At 31.8% G+C, this 20,326-nt stretch overlaps 2 protein-coding genes across 6 annotated transcripts; one reads left to right on the top strand and one right to left on the bottom strand.

Annotated features, from left to right (window-relative positions):
• The first annotated feature begins 328 nt into the window (after positions 1–328).
• On the top strand, positions 329–5,649 carry LOC109811457 (dihydroceramide fatty acyl 2-hydroxylase FAH1). Of its 5 annotated transcripts, XR_014429672.1 has the most exons (8): positions 329–512; positions 1,454–1,517; positions 1,710–1,802; positions 2,551–2,747; positions 2,904–3,009; positions 4,485–4,631; positions 4,937–5,211; positions 5,289–5,649. XR_014429672.1 is itself a non-coding variant. In XM_020375215.3 (7 exons), exons 2-7 carry the CDS (start codon positions 1,461–1,463, stop codon positions 5,406–5,408), a joined length of 720 nt encoding a protein of 239 aa, XP_020230804.1. In that variant the 5' UTR covers positions 337–512; positions 1,454–1,460; the 3' UTR covers positions 5,409–5,649. The 5 variants fall into 5 exon arrangements, 4 of the variants coding, with proteins under 4 accessions (XP_020230804.1, XP_029129827.1, XP_029129828.1 ...); XM_020375215.3 differs by lacking the exon at positions 4,937–5,211 and having other exon boundaries at positions 337–512; XM_029273994.2 differs by lacking the exons at positions 329–512; positions 4,937–5,211 and adding an exon at positions 580–652.
• A 3,100-nt stretch (positions 5,650–8,749) lies between these two features.
• On the bottom strand, positions 8,750–10,910 carry LOC109811441 (monolignol oxidoreductase AtBBE-like 13). Its single transcript, XM_020375196.3, has one exon. It carries the CDS (start codon positions 10,769–10,771, stop codon positions 9,140–9,142), a length of 1,632 nt encoding a protein of 543 aa, XP_020230785.1. The 5' UTR covers positions 10,772–10,910; the 3' UTR covers positions 8,750–9,139.
• Positions 10,911–20,326: the final 9,416 nt, after the last annotated feature.

Genomic DNA, 20,326 nt, shown 5'->3' with positions numbered 1-20,326 from the left:
TCTTTAAATAACCACTCACATAACTATTTACTATATGATTTATTTATTTAAAAAATAGTTGTGCGGCCAACTTTTGAAATATCTCACGTTATCACATTAACCTGTCGAGATTCGGCTGGCCCCACCCGAGAAAGACCGAGAAACCAATGCGCAAACTGGGCTTCTCTCAGTCCAGTGGATTATCGCCACGTCATCCAAACAGCGCACATAGTTTTGATCGCACGTGAGCATTCCCGCAGGCGAGCCCGCCCCTGGTGCCAGGCTGTCACTGGCTAGAATCCAACGCAAAGAGATATTCGTTGATGAACGGTCAAGATTCCTTCTATCACGCTTTCTAAACTCTCAGCAACGCGCGCCCGCTTCCCTATTCCTTTCCGTTGCTCGACGTGGAGAAGAAGGGTGCATTGCGGCGAGGAAGGTGCTGTGTCCGTACGGCGCTTTCACGTTTCTTACGGAAACGCACGCACACGCGCTTTCCTTTTCATTTCCGCCGCATTGTCTTCTTCTTCTAGGTTTGTTTTCTCCTCTCGCTTGCTCTTGCTATTTCCAGATCTGGAATGTGTTTCGTTTAACCATTGCCAAGGGAGTGCGTGATTTCACCTTTATCTTGTGCCGGCTTTCAAGCATGTGTGCTTTTGTTACGATTTTAGAGGTTTTACTACTTCAATTAGCTGCTCAATTGGATCCGGATGCGTGTTAATTGCTGGCATTGTTGATTGTTTGCTGATTTTTTAGTTGGAATGTATACGCGCAAACGTGTTATTTTTTAGGATTTGCTTCATAATTGCTATCTGTGCCGTGTTATGAGAAATGCAGATTGTTGAGGAAAACTAAATGTTTATTTATTTATTTATTTTTAATTTTTTAATTTTATTTTTGACACTATTTTTTTATTTGAAAGGTTATGAATTTTGGGGGGTGTTCATGCATGTGAAATTATTGCTAGCTTTTTCGTTGACGTTGATGTTAAGGAGTTTGGCATGTTTTAAGATGGATGAAAACGACGCTGGTCGTTTCTGATAGCTGTAAGGGTGTTTTAGGGGTCCGATTCCTTTTAAAAAGACGCGGTGTGCCTTATCATTGTCTTGCAAGTTAGCAGCGTGCAATAGTGCTTAGAGAAACTACCACGTAAGCTTTGGCCTGAAGCAATGATAACTAGAGTCTTTTTGCAATGTGGCACTATAAGTCTATAACCAAATAAGCGTATTAAAAATGAATTGTTTAGTTATTCTTTTTGACGACTCGCCTTCCTAGCTTTTTCCCTACAAGAAAGGTTAAAATCAATGCCGTCAGGAAGGCAAAATAAAACAATATTTGTGACTGTTTCCTAATGCATATTGCATGTGACGAGTGATGCATATAAGTATGCTTTTAGTTTCACAACATTGTTGTTTTTATCATTAAACTTACTTCCTGTTAAGTGTTAACATTTTTTTCTTGTCTTTGAATTCAGTCCCAAGATGGTTGTGCAGAAGCAGAACTTTGTAGTTGATTTGAATAAGGCCCTTGTTTTCCAGGTAAAGGCAAAACTGCTTGAGATTTTCTTTCAAACATGTATTTCATGCTCTGTCTTCTTGTACTTTGAATTTTCAAATAGGTCCTGTTTCTGTTTATGTATGAACTTAAATTGAGTTAAAAAATGGGCACTTTGGACTTTGTATACCAAGCAATCTCTTATTGAGTCTGATCGAATTCTCAATGTTTTAAAGGTTGGACATCTTGAAGAAGCTTATGAAGAGTGGATTCACCAGCCCATTGTTAGCAAGGAAGGCCCCCGTTACTTTGAAAATGATGTTCTGGAGGTATGTGCTTTAACTGCGGATAAAACTGCAACAACCAAGCCTGGGCTCACCAAGATGGATTGGCTATTTGGAATAATTAATGCCATTGGCTTAATCTAAGACCACGTCTTTTTAAAAACCATCTAGAGCAAGGTTTTCTTCAATGGTTTCTTTAAGCTCTTCTGCCTTTTTATTTTGACCATCTTCCACTTGTTCTACTTTTTTCATGAATTTTCTGATGGTTTTCTTCTCACTTGATTAACGATTAATCTTTATCAGGCAACTTTCAGTCATCTCTTGTCTTGAATAGGTTCTTATCCTATTTTCTCCTGGCCATTCTCAAGGTTATCAATGGTGGAATATGGTGGAAGGTCAAAATTCTACCATGTAAACGTGCCATTGTAGCCTATTGTGCCGCCATAGTGGGCCTCCCTTCACAAATTGCCTATGGTGGAGGGGTTGAAAAACGCCACTTTATAGTGTTATGGCGGCACTATAATGCTTATTTTACAACATTGCTCAGCATTCCATCACTGCTAGAGTTATGTTTTCCCCTTGTTGATGCTTTTAAGTGTAACATTTACTAGCATAGAACATTGCTGGTTTCGTAGCTTTCTGTTGGTGATAAGCAACAAATTTTATGATTATGATCCTACGTTTAATTCTTTTAATATTAACCACATTACAAACAGATGATGATTTAAATTTAAGTTCTAATAATACATTGAAAAAATTTCTTGTGTTGTTGACTTGTTACTACTTTGAACAGTTCCTAACCCGCACAGTCTGGTGGGCAATACCAGTCATTTGGCTGCCAGTTGTATGTTGGTGTATATATAACTCTGTACGAATGGGCCTCAGTTGTCCTCATTTAGCTCTAATGGTGGTTCTTGGCATTTTTGTTTGGACATTGATTGAATACTCATTGCACCGATTTCTTTTCCACATTAAAACAAAGACCTACTGGTTAGATCCCTCTCCTTCCCTTTCCATTCTGCAGTGTGAAACCATATGTTAATTTTCGTGTGTAATTGTGTTTAACTATATCTACTTTTGTTAACTTATTGGTTTGAATAACACAACTTTTATTTCCTTATTTTTGGGGATTGAATGCTGCTTTAGGGGAAATACCTTGCATTATCTTCTCCATGGCTGCCACCATAAGCACCCCATGGATGGCTTGAGACTCGTTTTTCCCCCTGCTGCAACAGCTATACTATTGATGCCGGTATCTCTTTCCCCTCATTCTATATACTGCATTTTTCCATACTCTATTGACTGAGAAGAGAATTGGAATTTAAATTTTCATCTAAGTTTTTACCATGCGTGCATCCTATACCGGAAAGATCAAAGGAGTAACTTCATTCTTTTTTCCTTTTTCCCTCTACTATCTAAATAGTGTTTTGGCTTAATTGAAGTTTTTGTCCTTATATTGTTACATCCACTTATGCAAGTCATTGATTTTTTTCAATTTGTTCACTTTGGAACCTCTCTTTCCCTCATGTTACCATTACAATACAATTTTGTTCTTATAACAAGGTAACATTTCTAGTGGGATTGTAAAGTGTGAGAGGTTAATTTCGACCATACAACTACATATGTATGGTCAAGCTTATTTTTATTATTTTAATCTAGTCATCCATTTGAAGTTTGCGAGTGAAATTTGCTCCTCTCACCTGAGTTATGACACGCTTACCTTAAAACAAATATTCACCAAATTACTCGGTCAAGATTGTTTTTATTATTTTTAATTTAGTTATCCATTTGAATTTTGTAGGTGAAATTTGATCCTCTCACCTGAGTCATGACACGCTTACCTTACAACAAATATTCACCAAATTACTTTTTTAAAAAGTGAAGTGTCACATTGAAATTTTCTTGTAACAACTGGTCAACAAGGTTATTGATGCATTGGTTTTTGATGAACTTTATATCTATCTATCTATATGTATGAGGAAGGTTCAAATGATATCGGTTTAACTTTTACTAACTATATCACCATTTAATAATTTTATATTAAATGTAAATTTTGTCGATCCAACATTGAATTATAATTTCATATTACCTTGTATATTATATAAAATTTTGTTAAAATTAAATAACAATTTGAAGGTAATCATATTTTAGTATATTTTTAAATAAATATATTATGTCAATTTTGTTCTATAAGAATGAGGTATCAAATTATTTTGAATTAATATAAATTTTTGTATATATAATCTAAGAGTAAGAAATTTTCAATCTAACGGTAAGTTTTGAAAAATTTACATTTAATTAAAGAATATTGAGTGGTGTAATAGTTAGTAAAAGTTATATATAAACTATTTTAGATACGATAGTGAAGTACAAGTGTAGCAGATAGAATTTTAAGTTTTCATTAAGCTTGAAATATATTTAGTTTTTATGTTTGAAGGGATCTTTTAAAGTGCTGCCATGTTTATACCCTCAATTTCTTGATAGTTGTTTTAGAAAATCTTAAAGAAATTGTTGCTTTGCTGAAGTCACAACAGTGGCTCCATCCATGTATATCACAAATTGTAGCTTACTTTTGAAAATGACCGTAAAACTTGACAATTGATAAAATTATTTGATTAGTATGCAACATACATATATGCCGATGTTGGTAAGATTTAGAGATAATTTCTTCAGACATGGTTTAAGGTTTCATGAAGTGATGTTAGTGTTTTTGTCTGCTGTGTCCAGTTCTGGAACTTGGTGAAGCTTATATCAACCCCTTCAACTGCGCCTGCTTTGTTTGGAGGTGGGTTATTGGGTTATGTAATTTATGATTGCACCCACTATTACTTGCACCATGGTCAGCCAAAGACTGAAGTGCCCCGAAATCTCAAGGTAGAAACACTTATCTTCAACTGTGTGACGATTAAATGACCATTTGCATTGCTTCGATATATGTTGCTAAACAAAATCAGCTTGTTCTAGTATAAATCGCTGAAAAAGAACATAGTTATTTGGGAGATACGGTTAATGTGTATTGTCAAGGGATTTGGGTCCTCGGTCCTACTTTTCATAGGAGCAAGAGTTTAATTTTTGTAGATTTTGCAATCTTCCATTTTGTGTTTTGGGGCGAACATATCCTGTATAGAAGATGTTTGTATCTTTCTATATCTGAAACATAATTTTGTCATACTTTCAAGGAAATGCAAAGTCACTTGTACAGAGCAGATTTAATTGCAAGACTCTGCCGAACAGAGGAATGCAAGGAACATATTTACTGTACACAGTTTCCAACACATTCTTGAAAATTCAAATCAAGACTCGTTGAATAGGAAGTAGGGCATGGTGGGACCCACGTTATTTAATTTGTCACATAATTTTACACTAATAGTTTGTTGCAACTTGCTAGAATTTCTCCTGCCAAATGTTCATTTTCTCCTATCCCTTCTTTTATGGTTGCACCTTTCCTGTGAAGGTATCATATACTAGAAATCATGCCCATCTTGTAAGCTAAAGGCAACTTTCAATAACCTTTTTCTCATTTTTCTGCAGAAGTACCACTTGAACCATCACTTTCGGGTCCAGGATAAAGGCTTTGGGATCACTTCATCACTATGGGATAAGGTTTTTGGAACACTTCCTCCAACAAAAATGGATGACAAAAGTTTGTAAATTCTTGTCAAGGGTAGCATATGTTCGTTGGTTAAAATAATAGCAAATTCAGGAATTCCTGTCTTTATTTATTTATCTAATTTATTATTTGTTCCCCCCACAATCAATGATGTTTTCTGGGGTGTTAGCGTGCCATCGTTTGTCAATTTTGTGATGCCAAAGTTCTATAATTACACATTCTGTAAAAATTGATTTCTTGTATCAGATTGATTTATGATGGAAAGCTCACCTTTTGCACGTCCCTTATGCTGTAACTTAAGTACTTTACTCCACTATTGTCGTTATTGCGATGGGTTAAGGTAAGTTAACCTTTTTTTATGTTTGGGGGACGGGAAAATTTTGAAGGGAATGAATGAGCGGTAATAGGCGAGGAATGATTTAAACGGAGATTAAGTGAAAATTATAGTTCGGTAGGATGAAAATAGGAATAAGCAGAAATTATAATTTTAAATAGTATTTTTGAAATTAAAATATATTATTATTGCAAACATATACATATATATAGGAATATTATTTAGTTTTAAATAATAAATAATAAATGTTTTATTGTAATATTTTTATTTCAAATTATTTATTTTAATAAATAAATAAATATAAATTGTATATACAATTGTTTATATATATATATATATACATATAATTGATTATGTTAAATGATTATAATAATATATAATTGGTTAAATTATTTGAACATGAAAATACATAAATTGATTATAGCAATTAATTATATATTATTATAATTATAACATAATTGATTATGTTAAGTTTTGTTGTCTAACGAGATGAAGTGCATGTTTGGAAACTTGCTTACAAACGAGACAAGTGAGATTTCACACATTTTTAAACACTAAATGAAAAAGTTATTAATTGTAACTTTCATGTTCAATTGATTTTTTTTTCAAATTCAACGGTAATCCAAACACACTCAAAGATATGAGTAAATGAACGAATATCGGACGAATGAAAATTTATGAAATTTCAAGTAATATACTTCATTTTAGTAGATAATTATTTTAGTGCGACTTATTTCTATTTATTTTATAATTCTCACAAATTGCTGCTTTCAAACAACTCAGAAATTTTCAATTATTTGCAAATCATCTCTTCCATTCACGCTAAATCATCACTTATAAACGCGTTGTAATTGTCCAAGAAATTATTATTAACTTTTAGAAATAATGCTTTTGCAACTACTATAAAGATATCAATTTTAATCGTATTTTTATTTTTAATTCTTATGAAAAATAATATCTTTATTCATTGGTTTTATAAAATTTTAACACAATAATTAATTGTTTTTCCATAATTAAATGATTACAAATACACATTTATTATGATAAAAGATTTATTTTTATATTTTTAGAAATATTCATATCTTCTCTATATAAATTAAAATGATTATTTTTGAACTTTAGAATTTTTATAAAGCACCTTTGAATTTTCAAAATAATTATCTTAAACAAGAATATTTTTAATTTTTTTAACCGGGGCAATTTGAAATAATTTTCTTTGACGAGAGTTTCTTGGTGATTTTTATAAGCTCTTATCTCTTTCGATTCATCTTTATCTTTATTTGTAAATTGAATTTTATTTTATTTTTTCAAAAAATTACCAGTATTTAAAAATAACCTTATATAAAAATATAAATTATTTATTATAAACCAAAAATATAATTTATATGCTCAAAAGCATTTATTTATCACAAATTTTAGTTACAATATAATTTATATATTCAAAAGTATTTATTTATTGTAAAATTTAATTATATAGAATAAACATTATTATATGAGTCAAAAATCAAAATACTTGTGATTAATTATTTTTCAAATTTTATTTTTATATAAAAGACTTAAATATGTAATATAGCTTATTAAATTATATATTAATTTCAATATCATTTTTTTAATTAAAATTCAAAACAAATGTAATATAGCTTATTAAATTATAATAAAAAATTTCAAATTAATAATTCTATAATCATATTTAAGTGTATATATATTAAATAATTATATGATCTTTCATATTAATATATTAATAATGATAATAATAATAATATAAAATCTATTACTTAATTATTTAAATTATATTTAATTATTTTAATTTATTTTAAAAAAATTGGGCCTAAAGCAATTGCCTTACCTTAGCCACGCCGGCCCTAAGAGAAAAGAGACAATTGTGTGACATGGTAGTGGGGATCATAAGAAATAGTTAATTTATATCATTAAAGTATGAGTCTACATTAGATAATGATATATATTTTTGTTCGATATTTTCTCTTAAACAACTGTTCTACAAATTCTTCATATACATTCGTCTATATGCTATTTATTTTATACTTTTCTTTTTAAGAATTTGGTCCATTTCATATATTTGTTATTGACTAAATTAGTTGATTGGATCATCTTCTGTCAAATTATTGTCATTTAGGAGATCCTCTCTAATCATCTAATAAAGAATAATTTATGACTGATTTAGAGAAAAACAAATGATTATGATTTAAAGAAAAACATGATAGATTTTTTTTTGAGATTTTGATTATGCTTAATGAAATTGGAAAAATTGTTGGGATTAATGTTTATTCTATTTCACTTTTAATTTCTAATTTTGATTTTTAACTCGATTTGATTTCTTATTTTGTTTACTGTATTTTATAATTTATATAAATCTTAATTTTATAAAACGATTAAACCTTCAACCTTAATTAATAACCTTAATTTCGTGAAATTAAATGGAAATAAGTATTTTGAATTGAAATCCTTAATGTGAATCTAATGACTATTTCTATCATAAAACATTACTAGATTTGTATCACTGAACAATAAACACACCTGTAAAGAAAATTTGTACTGACCTATCGAATAGATCAAGAATCTTCCTAAGGATAATTAAATCTTAAGAAACATTAAGGAAAAATAATATAAACAATGTAGAAAACTAAAGGATCACAAAAGATAAAAAAAAGAAGATAGAACTTCATTGACGTTTGAAAAAATGTGAGGTTTCAATTTCACCTTAATCTTTCTTTTTGTGTCTGTAGGACTTTTAGCGAGGGATAAAAGAAAATCACATGCATAAGTCATGACAACACTCTAAATTAAAGAATGGGGCAAAAAGCCTCTTATATATTCTTCTGATCCTCTTTTTATTTTTATTTTTATTTATTTTTTTTTTTTTTTATGTTACAAACTCAAGACTCTTCAAGACTTTCTTTTGGGTTGTTGTTTAATTGTTTTGGTCTAATAAAACTCTAACCCTCTTTTAACTTTTTATTAACTAGAAAATAGAAAAACAAAGATATAAGAAAATAAATTAAAATTAAAATTAAAATTTGGAAGATAGAAGAAATAACATCTCCCATTCTGAAATTTATTCAAGGACAAAATGGGACACAATTCATAATAAGTTATGCAAAATCACCTAAAAATAATAGGAACAAGTTTCATTGCACTTAAAATGTGCATTCCATCTGTCACACCGTATTGTATTTAAGAGTCCTATCGTTACTAGTTACACAGCTCTTGCAAGCGAAACAACACTTGTCACCTGAAATCTTGTCACATACACAACCACAAAGATAGCAATGATTAAGCACTTCAACAGTGTTTACAACATTAAAATGACCAAAAACATAACAAAATCCAAATGTACCCTTTATTCATCTAAATCAGCTAATCAACTCCATGATAAATTTAAAGAAACCAGCCAAATGACACCATCGACACTGTGCTGCCTCATTCCCAGGTCTTGCATTTCTTGTCTTTTAGACTCATACTTGAAACTGGAAGTGGTGGGATACTCTGCTCATGCCTAAACACATTATCAGGATCCACTTTCGTCTTTATCTTCACCAACCTATTGAAATTATCCTTGAAATACATATTGCCCCAAGCACTTGCTTGTATGTAACTTGTGCTGTTCTTCTTGTTGATTCCCAAATCAAGATCTCTGTAGTTCACATATGCTTCTCTTGGGAACTTGGACACATAAGGAGTCATGTAGTTGTAAAGCTTCCTAATCCAATCTACATGCTTTGAGGCATTCTTGTCCCCATCTTGCCAAAGAGACAAGTACTGAATTTTGTAGAGTGTTCCATTCCTATGAGGGAAGGGAATATTAGATTCTGAAAACTTGCTCATCATTCCTCCATAAGGATTCCAAATCATCAAGGGACTATCTTCTTCAAGCAACCTTTGCCACAATCCCTGAAGTCCACTTTCTGGTATTGGTTCTCTCACAAAATCTGACTTGGCCTTGAAGTAGTTCTTGAAAGTGGATTTTCCTTCAAGTAGAATTTCAGGGGGAGTGTCACTTGGATAACCAGCAATATAGAGCACTGATTTGATCCAACTAGTTTCAAGGCAATCTTTTCTAGTCAAACCCAATTCAGGAAAGCTTTCCTTCATCACTTGGAGGAGCCTATCAGCCCCACCAAGGAATTGAGCATTGTAAGATGTTGTGATGGTTCTTTCACTTTTGTTTCCAACACTAGCTGGTTGAATGATGACTCTGATGAAGAGATCATTATCAATATAGGGTGCCACTTCCTGCCATCTATGAACAATCTTGGTTGCATCTTGCTCTAGGCTCCTTGTAACTGTGAAAACTGTCACAGTTTCTGGCACAGGAACAAGCTTTATCTTCCACCAAAGAAGGATACCAAAGCTTGCTCCTCCACCTCCTCTTATGGCCCAAAATAGATCTTCCCCCATGGCTTCCCTATCAAGGATTTTACCATTGGCATCAACTAGTCTTGCATCTAGGACATTGTCAGCTCCTAGGCCATACTTTCTCATCATGGATCCATATGCACCTCCTGTGATGTGCCCTCCAACACCTAAGCTTGTGCAAAGGCCTGCAGGGAAACCATGAATTTTACTTTTCTCATATATTCTGTAGTAGACCTCCCCAATAGTGGCACCAGCTTGAATCCAAGCACTGTTGTCTTCTATATCAACTTCAACACCACGAAGTTTGGACAAATCAACAATTATGAAAGGAGACTCAACTTCGGAAACATATGAGAGTCCTTCATAGTCATGGCCACCACTTCGAACTCTCAGATGAATACCAAGTTTCTTTGAGCATGTCACTGCCAATTGGACATGGGAATCAGTTAAGGGTGTGAATATAAACTCAGGTTTTGGCGCTGAAGGCACCAAATACCTTAGGTTCTGTGCAGAGGATTCGAGGAGTTTGGTGAATGAAGCATTTTTCGGAGTGTAAATTGTTGCGGAAAATGGAGCTGCTTTGTCTGAATAGAAGCTGAGACATTGGACAAAGTTCTCTTCAAGTGAAGCTGAAGCTGCCAATGAAAGTGATAATAGGAGGATTGAAATTGCCAGGTGTTGGCTTGGAGACACCATGGTTTTGTGTTCTGAGGTTTTGGTTTCTATATTTTGTGCTTAAGGTGGCTACCACATATGTTATATTTATATGACCATAATGAGCTTTGGTGACAATGTGTTATACAACAGTTTACGTATAATTGAGCTAAGACAAACGTCATAATACAGATGAAGAGTGTTGGCATTATCTTGTGGCCAATGTTCTATTCTTAATTATGACAATGTGGAACATGAGCTTTCTGATCTATCTTTGATTGCAAGAACATCGACCACTTTCACATTTAACATAATCTGAAAGGACTTCTGTGCTGAATCCTTGCTAAAAGAAACGGTATAAGCAAAGCAACTGTTTCTAATGGCCCCACTAGTTTTAAAATTATTTTGATTAATAAGAGATAAGTTTGTCTGTATTCTTGCAGCATCATATGATCATGCAACAACTAAAGGAAATTCTGCGTAATTTTTTTATTAGATTCTCCATATTTCATAATATTCAATTCATTTCATGGCTTTGTAGTGCGGATAAAAGGTAGGTCCACAAAATCACTCGTTCATTGGTACATATTTTACTTCACTTTATAGTGTCACGCAAAGTTTAATGGCACACTCTAAAGCTTTGTAATACTTGTTTGCCAAGCGTAGTTAATGTAAAAGCAAGAAATTTCCCTAGCAAAAAGGGGAACTTGTCCAGAATTCTAGTTTTCAACTTCTAGAGTAATCTTTGTAACTAACTATACACAAATTTGTATGGAAAACTAAAATGGAAAATTAAAATCTTATGACCCTACATTCTATCTTTACTATTTGGAAAGGTAGGTAATAACTTAATTTATAGGGAAAAAAGTGAGTTATAAGTAATTTCAATATTCTAATTTTAATAGAGGACCATTGTAGATGACAAATTTTTTCTTAGAAATATGTAGACAACTAATATTTAAAATAATTAATTAAATTATAACAATAACACATTAATCAACTTGAATTAATAATAAGTAGTGAGAAACTCATGTCGTTTAATCAAGCGATTAAGATTTGAATTTGCAAGTTGATTAAGATTCGAATTCTGACTAAAAAAACTCAAACTGTTGTTTTACCTTTCATCTTTCATACTAATGTGGTAAACAAAAATAGAGGGAAATGGAAGCTTAAAGATAGGAGAAGCAGAAAATGAAAGTAGGGAGCCGAATATCTTCCTTTACGATTAGAGCTAGATGGATTCCATGTAGCATACGCAACACACTGATGGTGCATTAAAATTTGCTAATTTTACGAAAAACGTAACAAACATTTTTCTAGTTTTGCTACGGCTTATGAACGGAGACTCCAGTCCAGTGCCGTGTTTTTGGCTCAGTGATTAAATTTTTCTGCAAGTTTGGTATTTGAACCTACAAAAGTGATACCCTCTGTGATTCCAGAAATAATTAGAGTTTGGAAGAATACATTTCACTATTTAATACAAAAAATGAACAAATAAATTAAGACTATTAAATTTCGTTTCTCAGCATCAACGTGAAAAGAGGGACGAATACATTTTTGGACTTAAATATATTTTTATATTTATAAATTGAGCCAGTTTTTATGCTGGATTGATTTTTTTTCATCTTCTAAAATTATTGTTTTTGTTTATATAAAATAAAGAAGTTTCGATTATCATTCTTGTAAAATATTTTTGTTTATTTTTCATTATTTTAAATTGCAACGTGCATAAGTGATTAGGATTAGACCAAATTTACTTGGATTTACTGTTTAATCTAATTAAAATTTAACACGTCTGATTTGTGTCTTTTTATTATAAAAATTCAACACAACCTAATTATGAACGAGTTAGATTGGATTGAGCCAATCGGGTCAACATAATTATTTTTTTTTGTAAAAATTTAAGTATTTTAAAATATAATTAAATCATTTGATATCTTGTTGCAAATGTAATATTATCAACTTATAAAATAATGATATAAACTAAATTTTAAAATATATTTGTTGATTTGTTACACTATTATCAATCTAAATAACTAACATTAATACAAAATAAACTTTAAAACACTAATTTATGACTACTTACTCGAGTTTGAGAGTAGTGATAGAGAAAGAGAAAGTACTAAGCATCACTAACCCTAACTACTTGAAGATTTTTATTATTTTTTATTGGGTCAACTTTTATTAATTTAGATTCGTGGATTATTTATATTCGCTTACATCCCCACTTTTAAAATTTAAAATCATTATTTTAATTTCTAATATTTATTTTAAAATAGTTAAATAATATTCATTCTATATATTTTAAATTCTTTTTAGAAATACCATATATTAATATAGGTACCTAAACTTGTATAAAAATAAAGTGTTACTTAAATGGTCACTTAATCTTTTAATATATAAATTAACAAGTGTCATATGATTATATAGATAAAGAAATAATCCTCTACATCGCTATATATTAATTAGTGCGATTAATTTATATGGGTGGTTTAATTTCAAGCATGGATCAATGGCAAAAAGCAAAATGGTCCATGATGGATCGGTCATTTTTAATCTTTTAAAAACATAAACGGTTAAGATTAATGACCTAACAATTGGTTAACTTGAGAGAATTAATATTTTTGAATTTTGCAAGTTAGTTCCCATATATGTTTTATGTCTATGGTGTTGAAATTCTTAAGATAAAATTAGTTCTTGGAACAAGAAGCAAATACCAATTGAACCAGAAAATCCAAGGATTTAAAATTAGGGTTGAATTACCACATATAAAAATATAGATTGAACGATTTCAACACCTTATATGATATTGTTCTTAGGGATTTAATCATTCAAACAAGGAAAGGATGGAAAGAAAAAATCATTTCAACAAACAAGAAAAAGCTTGTGGGGCTCTAAGGCTCGCAACCATATGAGTAACTCAATGGAACCAACGGTTCAACTTGAATACTTGATCATTGGCTTCACGAACATGGCAAAGAATATGGCCAATGGGGTTGATATAAAGAAGGTTAGGCAGATACCATTTTATTAGAGCGAGTTAGAATTTAATATTGACCGATTTATATTTTTAAATCTCACTCATTCCATTTGAGTTTTATTGAATTTGGGTAAATCCATCACATTTTAAAAAAATTTAATTTAGTTATATATTTTAAATAAAATAAATTTTAAGTTATTAATTATATTACAATTTAAATATTAACTTGAATTCATGCGGAGGGAATCATATCATTTGAAAATATACAAAAAAAAAACTTAAGATGTGAGAGAATGTCCACATATTTGGTACTTGTCAAATTCATTAGGAAGATTAGTCCTCTTGTTCCAAAAAAATGCTTTTTAATAATAAATTTAAAAATATATTATAATTTAAAACATATAAAAATAATAAATATAAAAACTCACAAATAAAATAAACTAAGCATTAAATTATATTTTTAATTGATATATAATTTTAACTTTATTATTTAATTATTAAAATAAATAATTTATATTTTTTTAATAATTATTAACATAATAAATAAAAATATTAACTTTAATATATATATATATATGTTTATGGTTTAATTAAAATTCATATTCTATATTAAATTTTAACGATTTAATTGTTAAATTAAAAGTTTAAAATTTTTTAAAAAAATCTGCAAATTTTTGAAAAATTAAAAAATTATTAAATACATGTTAAACAATCAAATCGTTGAAATTTAATATAAAACATGAGTTAATGAATGATGTAAAAACTTACTCTTAAAGTTAATAAATTTCTTTATATATATATTTGTTGTAAAAAAAATTGTAGTAGGAAGAGTAAAGAGACGGAGAGTTATATAATCAAATCAAATCCTAAGTTGAATTTTTAAGTTGGAGAAAACTTAAAACCAAATCCAAAAAGTAAGTTCTGTTTTTGTTAAAATTAGGGCAGGTCGGACATATAGCCCCGCAAGTGCTGAACTAATTTTCATGCCTTGTAGAACTTTAGATGAAGGAGATGACGTCTCAAATCAAAATAGCGAATACCTTTAGACTCGACATGTTTATAAATATACTTGTATAATTATATTAATCCAAAGAAACAATAGTGAGAACTCGAATCTATAACCTATAAGATGCAAGACATTGTCCTATGTTTGTTTGACTAACCCCTTGAAATTACTCATATTAGTTTTCATGTTCTTAACTATGAATTTTAATGTATATTGTTTTTACCATAAGTCCGCTGTCATTATTAGGATTATCGTATTTGAGGTACTGTCCGCTTTAGTACTTGATGGGTCTGCTTTAGACCTCATTAAGCCGTCACGATTTTGTGATCGTTGGGCCATCACGATTTTGTCCTTTAATAGACACCTCAGTAGGTTAAGAAAGAAAGATATTTATAAACTATCCTTAGTAGGGATGGCAAATAAACCCGTACCCGTTGGTAATACCCGAACCCGTCCCGACTTTGACGGGGAATATCCGGTTTGACCGGGTACGGGTACGGGTACGGGTACGGGTAAAACCCGATAACTTAAACCGGGTACGGGTAAAACCCGATAACTTAAACCGGGTACGGGTACGGGTATGGATATATACATACCCGCCCCGTACCCGTACCCATACCCGATTTAATTATATTAAAAAAAATTAATATTTTATTATATGTAATTATTTATTATAATGTGAAATATTTATAGTTGTATAATTATTAAGAAATCTCTAGATTAAAATATGAGATAAAGAAATAATATAATTATAATTATAATATAATAGAAAAATAATTTTAAAATATTATATATTTTTTTTGCAAAAAAAAAAAAAATTTACGGGTACATGTATACCCGATACTCGACGGAGATGGGAATGGGGATGAAAATCACATACCCGGCGGGTACGGGTACGGGTACGGGGATGTGTTTGTGTCGCGGGGACGGGGACGGGTATCATAAAACCCGTACCCGACCCGCCCCGTTGCCATCTCTAATCCTTAGTCTTGCCTCCTAAACGATGTGAGACTTTTAGGCATACCGAAAAATATATTAACGTATAAATTGAATTATAGATGTTCATATTCTCCCTGATATTAGGTATTTCACGTGAGCTAAGTGGATAAAAATAGAGTAATTTTTTAAACAAGGTCCTCTTCTTAAAAATGTATCTAATCATTTCTAACCGGTACTTATGAAGAGACTATTAAATAAGTCAAAGACGTAAAATTTTGCTTCTTAATCGTTCATGCAATAAAAGATGTATCACAAATTTTGTAAAACTCCTATTAATTGTGAAAAAAATATATAATTTGATGGTAGTGAGTATCACAAGTTTTTAAGATCCTTATATTTTTTTTAATTGTAAATCCTAGAAAATTATGGCCTACAAGACAATATTATTTTATTATAAGCCCTATAATCAACAAAAATGATTTTGAACATCTAAAAAACTACTGTATTTGACAATAGTCAGAGAGATGAAAAAAAAATAAAAATAAATATATATATATATATATATATATATATATATATATATATATGAGGTGAAAGAGATAAATAATGAATATTACTGAGATGTTTTTTAAAAAATGAAATATTCAAAAATCATTTTTTTACAAACCCAAAAAAGTTGCAGCAAGTAACACTTGGTCACTAGTCCACATGATTTTATTTTTTATAAGATTAAATCCTTAAACTTCAAAATTGAAACCCCACGTAGAATTTGAAAAGGCAAATTTGAGCGATCCATCAAGAATTTAAATATAACTACATAATAATTACTCATTAATTCACTCTTGATATCTTAAATGTGTGAATACTCGACAAAGTTAGTTGGGAGGTCAATTTTCACTATGTTCCTGTGTTAGGATACACACTCCAATTATCCTTGTTGTAACGGGTCGGGTCCGGGGTCTAGGTCTTCTCGTCTTTCTCCGAGTAGTTCGAAATGAGGGAGGTACCTGCAAAGACACTCCAACACTCAAGTAAGTACTCAGCGTATTAAATGCGGTAGTTGAAAAGTTAGTTACGTACCTCGTTGGGGTCCTATTTATAGTGATTCTTATTGGGCCGTAATTAAGGACTGGGCCCCGAGAAATTAGGGGCTAATCCGGTGCATTACATACATTAACCTCTCCATAATTATCTTGGCGTAAATCCGTGACTTGGCCGAGCACACCGACACGTTCCGTTTAGATTGTGAGTGGTCGGTGGGCTCGGGTATTCAACCTGGTCGTCCACGAACTCGGGTATTCGGCCTAGTCGGCCACGAACTCGGGTAGTCGGCCTAGTCGACCACGAACTCGGGTATTCGGCCTAGTCGGCCACGAACTCGGGTATTCGGCCTAGTCAGCCACCATACGGTATACAACCCCTGCAGCGTCGAGGATGGGAAAGACGAAGACGTTTTAATTGTATAGAGTTTTGGTTCTCGGCGTGGAATGGCAGATGTTGCTTCCGACCGCTAGTAGTAGTGTGCATGTTCCTAGTGTAGTCGGTTTTGCTAACCTCGGTGGTTGTGGCCGGTTCGAATTTCCTTGTGCCAAACGTCCTCCCTAATTGCTAAGCATGTTATGATGAGGTCGGCTGTCTTCGAGGAGAGGTTGCAGGGGCGGCTTAAGGAGGCTGAGGCGACGTTGAAGGAGGCATTGACCGCCAATGCAAAGGTCACCGAGTCGATTGAAGAATTGAATAGGGCAGCCGACGCCCATAGGAGAGAGGCCGACGACTTGAAGTTGACGGCACGTAGGTTTGGTTCAGACTTCGGAGCTCAGCGTTTTGTCGGCGCAGTTCGGCCAACTCCTTGGAATCAGCTTCTCTCTGTCTTCGGAAGGCTGCCATTTCCTCGCGCAATGCGCGCAAGTCACCGTGGAGGTCGGGTTGGGCTCCGTCGGCGTTCGGCCGGACCTCTTGTATCACAGGCTCCGGTTGTGTCTGAGGCATTCCATATGGGTATCGTTCTTGGCCGATCATGACGGGATTGTTCTTGGGGTTGGGGATCGGTTGAGTCGATGTTGATGGTCCTTTGCGTGTTTCTACCATATCTCGGTCTCAGTTGTAGAGTTAAAAGGGGATGAAAACGTCTCTTCAGCCCCACGGTGGGCGCCAAATGTTCCTGTGTTAGGATACACACTCCAATTATCCTTGTTGTAGCGGGTCGGGTCCGGGGTCTAGGTCTTCTCGTCCTTCTCCGAGTAGTCCGAAATGAGGGGGGGTGCCTGCAAAGACACTCCAATGCTCAAGTAAGTGCTCGACGTATTAAATGCGGTAGTTGAAAAGTTAGTTACGTACCTCGTTGGGGTCCTATTTATAGTGATTCTTATTGGGCCGTAATTAAGGACTGGGCCCCGGGAAATTAGGGGGCTAATCCGGTGCATTACATAAATTAACCTCTCCATAATTATCCTGGCGTAAATCCGTGACTTGACCGAGCACACCGACACGTTCCGTTCAGATTATGAGTGGTCGGTGGGCTCGGGTATTCGATCTGATCGTCCACGAACTCGGGTATTCGGCCTAGTCGGTCACGAACTCGGGTATTCGGCCTAGTCGGCCACGAACTTGGGTATTCGGCCTAGTCGGCCACGAACTCAGGTATTCGGCCTAGTCAGCTACCATACGGTATACACTAAAAGTAATCAACTAATTTTTTTAACAGAGATTACTTATCAATAAATTACACGGTTAAAAAAAAGTGAATACTTTATTTTATTCTTTAAAAAACATTTATTTTAGTAAAAATGCTAAATGATATACAAAAAGTAAAACAAATAAAAAATTGAAGACTACAACAGTGCACTTTCAAATACAACACTTTAGTATAATTTTTAATATAAAAGAATTTGTATATTAATTTTTAAATTGATGCTCTTTTAGAGACGTTGGTCAGTATGATCCTAACTTAATTTAGGTTTATTTAAAAAAATTTATGAACAATTTATATTGATATTTATTTTATTTTATAAATGTTTATAAGAGTATTTGAATAATTTTATAAAATTATATAAGTAATTTATAAGATATTTTAAGCTTATTTTAATAAGTTATCCAATATAATTTATTACTTAGTTTATACAAAAATTTATTGAAAAATATTCAAATTTGAATTTTGTCACTAACGAAAATAGTTTTTATTTAGGTTATTTCTCACTCTTTCACTAAAAATTATATTTAATTTTTTTTCCATTACTTCCTCTAAGGGTTTTCCTTTCTCTCTCCAAAAGTTTTTATTCCTCTTTATTTTTGTTATCTTTTCCAAAAATTTTCCATCTCTTCCCCCAAAATTCACATTCTTCTATTATTAAAATATCTTGTAACTTTTTTCTCTCTCTTCAAAAATAGCACATCTAAAATAATTTTGTTGTTGATATTTATATAATATTTTTTAATCACAATTTTATAAAATATACAAATTTGATTTTTAATTTTTAAAATTTATGATTCTTGTGGAGAAAAGATAAACACTAAAAGAAATAGTTGAATAGTTTCTATTAAAAACTCGCAGTTTTCAACTAATGAAGTAATAGTGTTAAAAGTAAAGAGTGTAGGAGAAGAGACAAACGAAACATATGATAATTTTTATACTAATTTGTTTTAATCACTAAAACTACGTACAGTTCTCAATCCAACTAAATTGAGTTTCACTATTTTAACAAAAAATACAAATATTCTTTCAACAAACTACTTCTGACTCAAACCTAAGTGTTATTTGAATTGTTTCTTCAAGTAATCTACTCAAATATTCTTTCAACACAAAATCTCTCTAAGCTTCAACACCAAATATTCTTTTATATATAGTCAAATCTTTCTGGATTCAAATGAGTATTCTTTTATAGACAAGTCTCTTTAAACTCAATTAAGTATTATTTTACTGATAAGTCTCTTCAATCTCAAATGAGTGTTCTTTTAACAAACAAACATCTATTGGCTCAACCCTATAACTATAGTTATATTTGGGTAAAATTTTACAAATATTGTCTCATCTTACAAACAAGAAGTGATACAATCAAATTAAGAACAATATTTTTATAAAAAGAATGAATAATAATTTGTACAAGATTTCTACTCAAAAGAATCTTCTTTCTTTCTATTCTTGAAGTTCCTTATATAATAGCCTGGATGAAAATGATCATTGCAAAATCTTGAGGATTTTTCACAAGCATGCTTTGTTTGTCTTTGTTACAAGTCACTTGAGATAAGAAATGTTTGTTGAAGCATTAAATGTCGACATTAATTACATTTCATCAAATGAACTTTTTGTGGCGTGTACTAGTGAAAAGTATGTTTTGCATAAACTTTTATTGATTTTCTCTATGATTTTAGGGATCTGCCTATCCTTGTTTCTTGTGAGCAACATGAATTCATTCACTTTAATAGATTTGTGAGTTTTAATGTGCTTTCTTTGTATGATTTATTAAGGAACCGGTTAGTCATGCACCAAGTAGTCTTACTCATAATAAATAATACAAATTTAAAATTTTATAAAGTAAAACTGTATGTTTCGTCTGATGACATATCATCTGTTTAAAGGTTTGCGTCTTAAGCTCCACCTGATTTGTTTTTTGCAAAAAAATTCCCTTTAGAATTTTTTTGTTTGTTATTATTAAAACTTAAAAAGTCGATGGAT

The sequence above is a fragment of the Cajanus cajan genome, chromosome 1, assembly GCF_000230855.2.
Source record: "Cajanus cajan strain Asha chromosome 1, NIPB_CcT2T_4, whole genome shotgun sequence".
NCBI lineage: Eukaryota > Viridiplantae > Streptophyta > Magnoliopsida > Fabales > Fabaceae > Cajanus > Cajanus cajan.
Note: the sequence above shows the minus strand (reverse complement) of the source record. Positions and strands in the feature narration are given on the sequence as shown.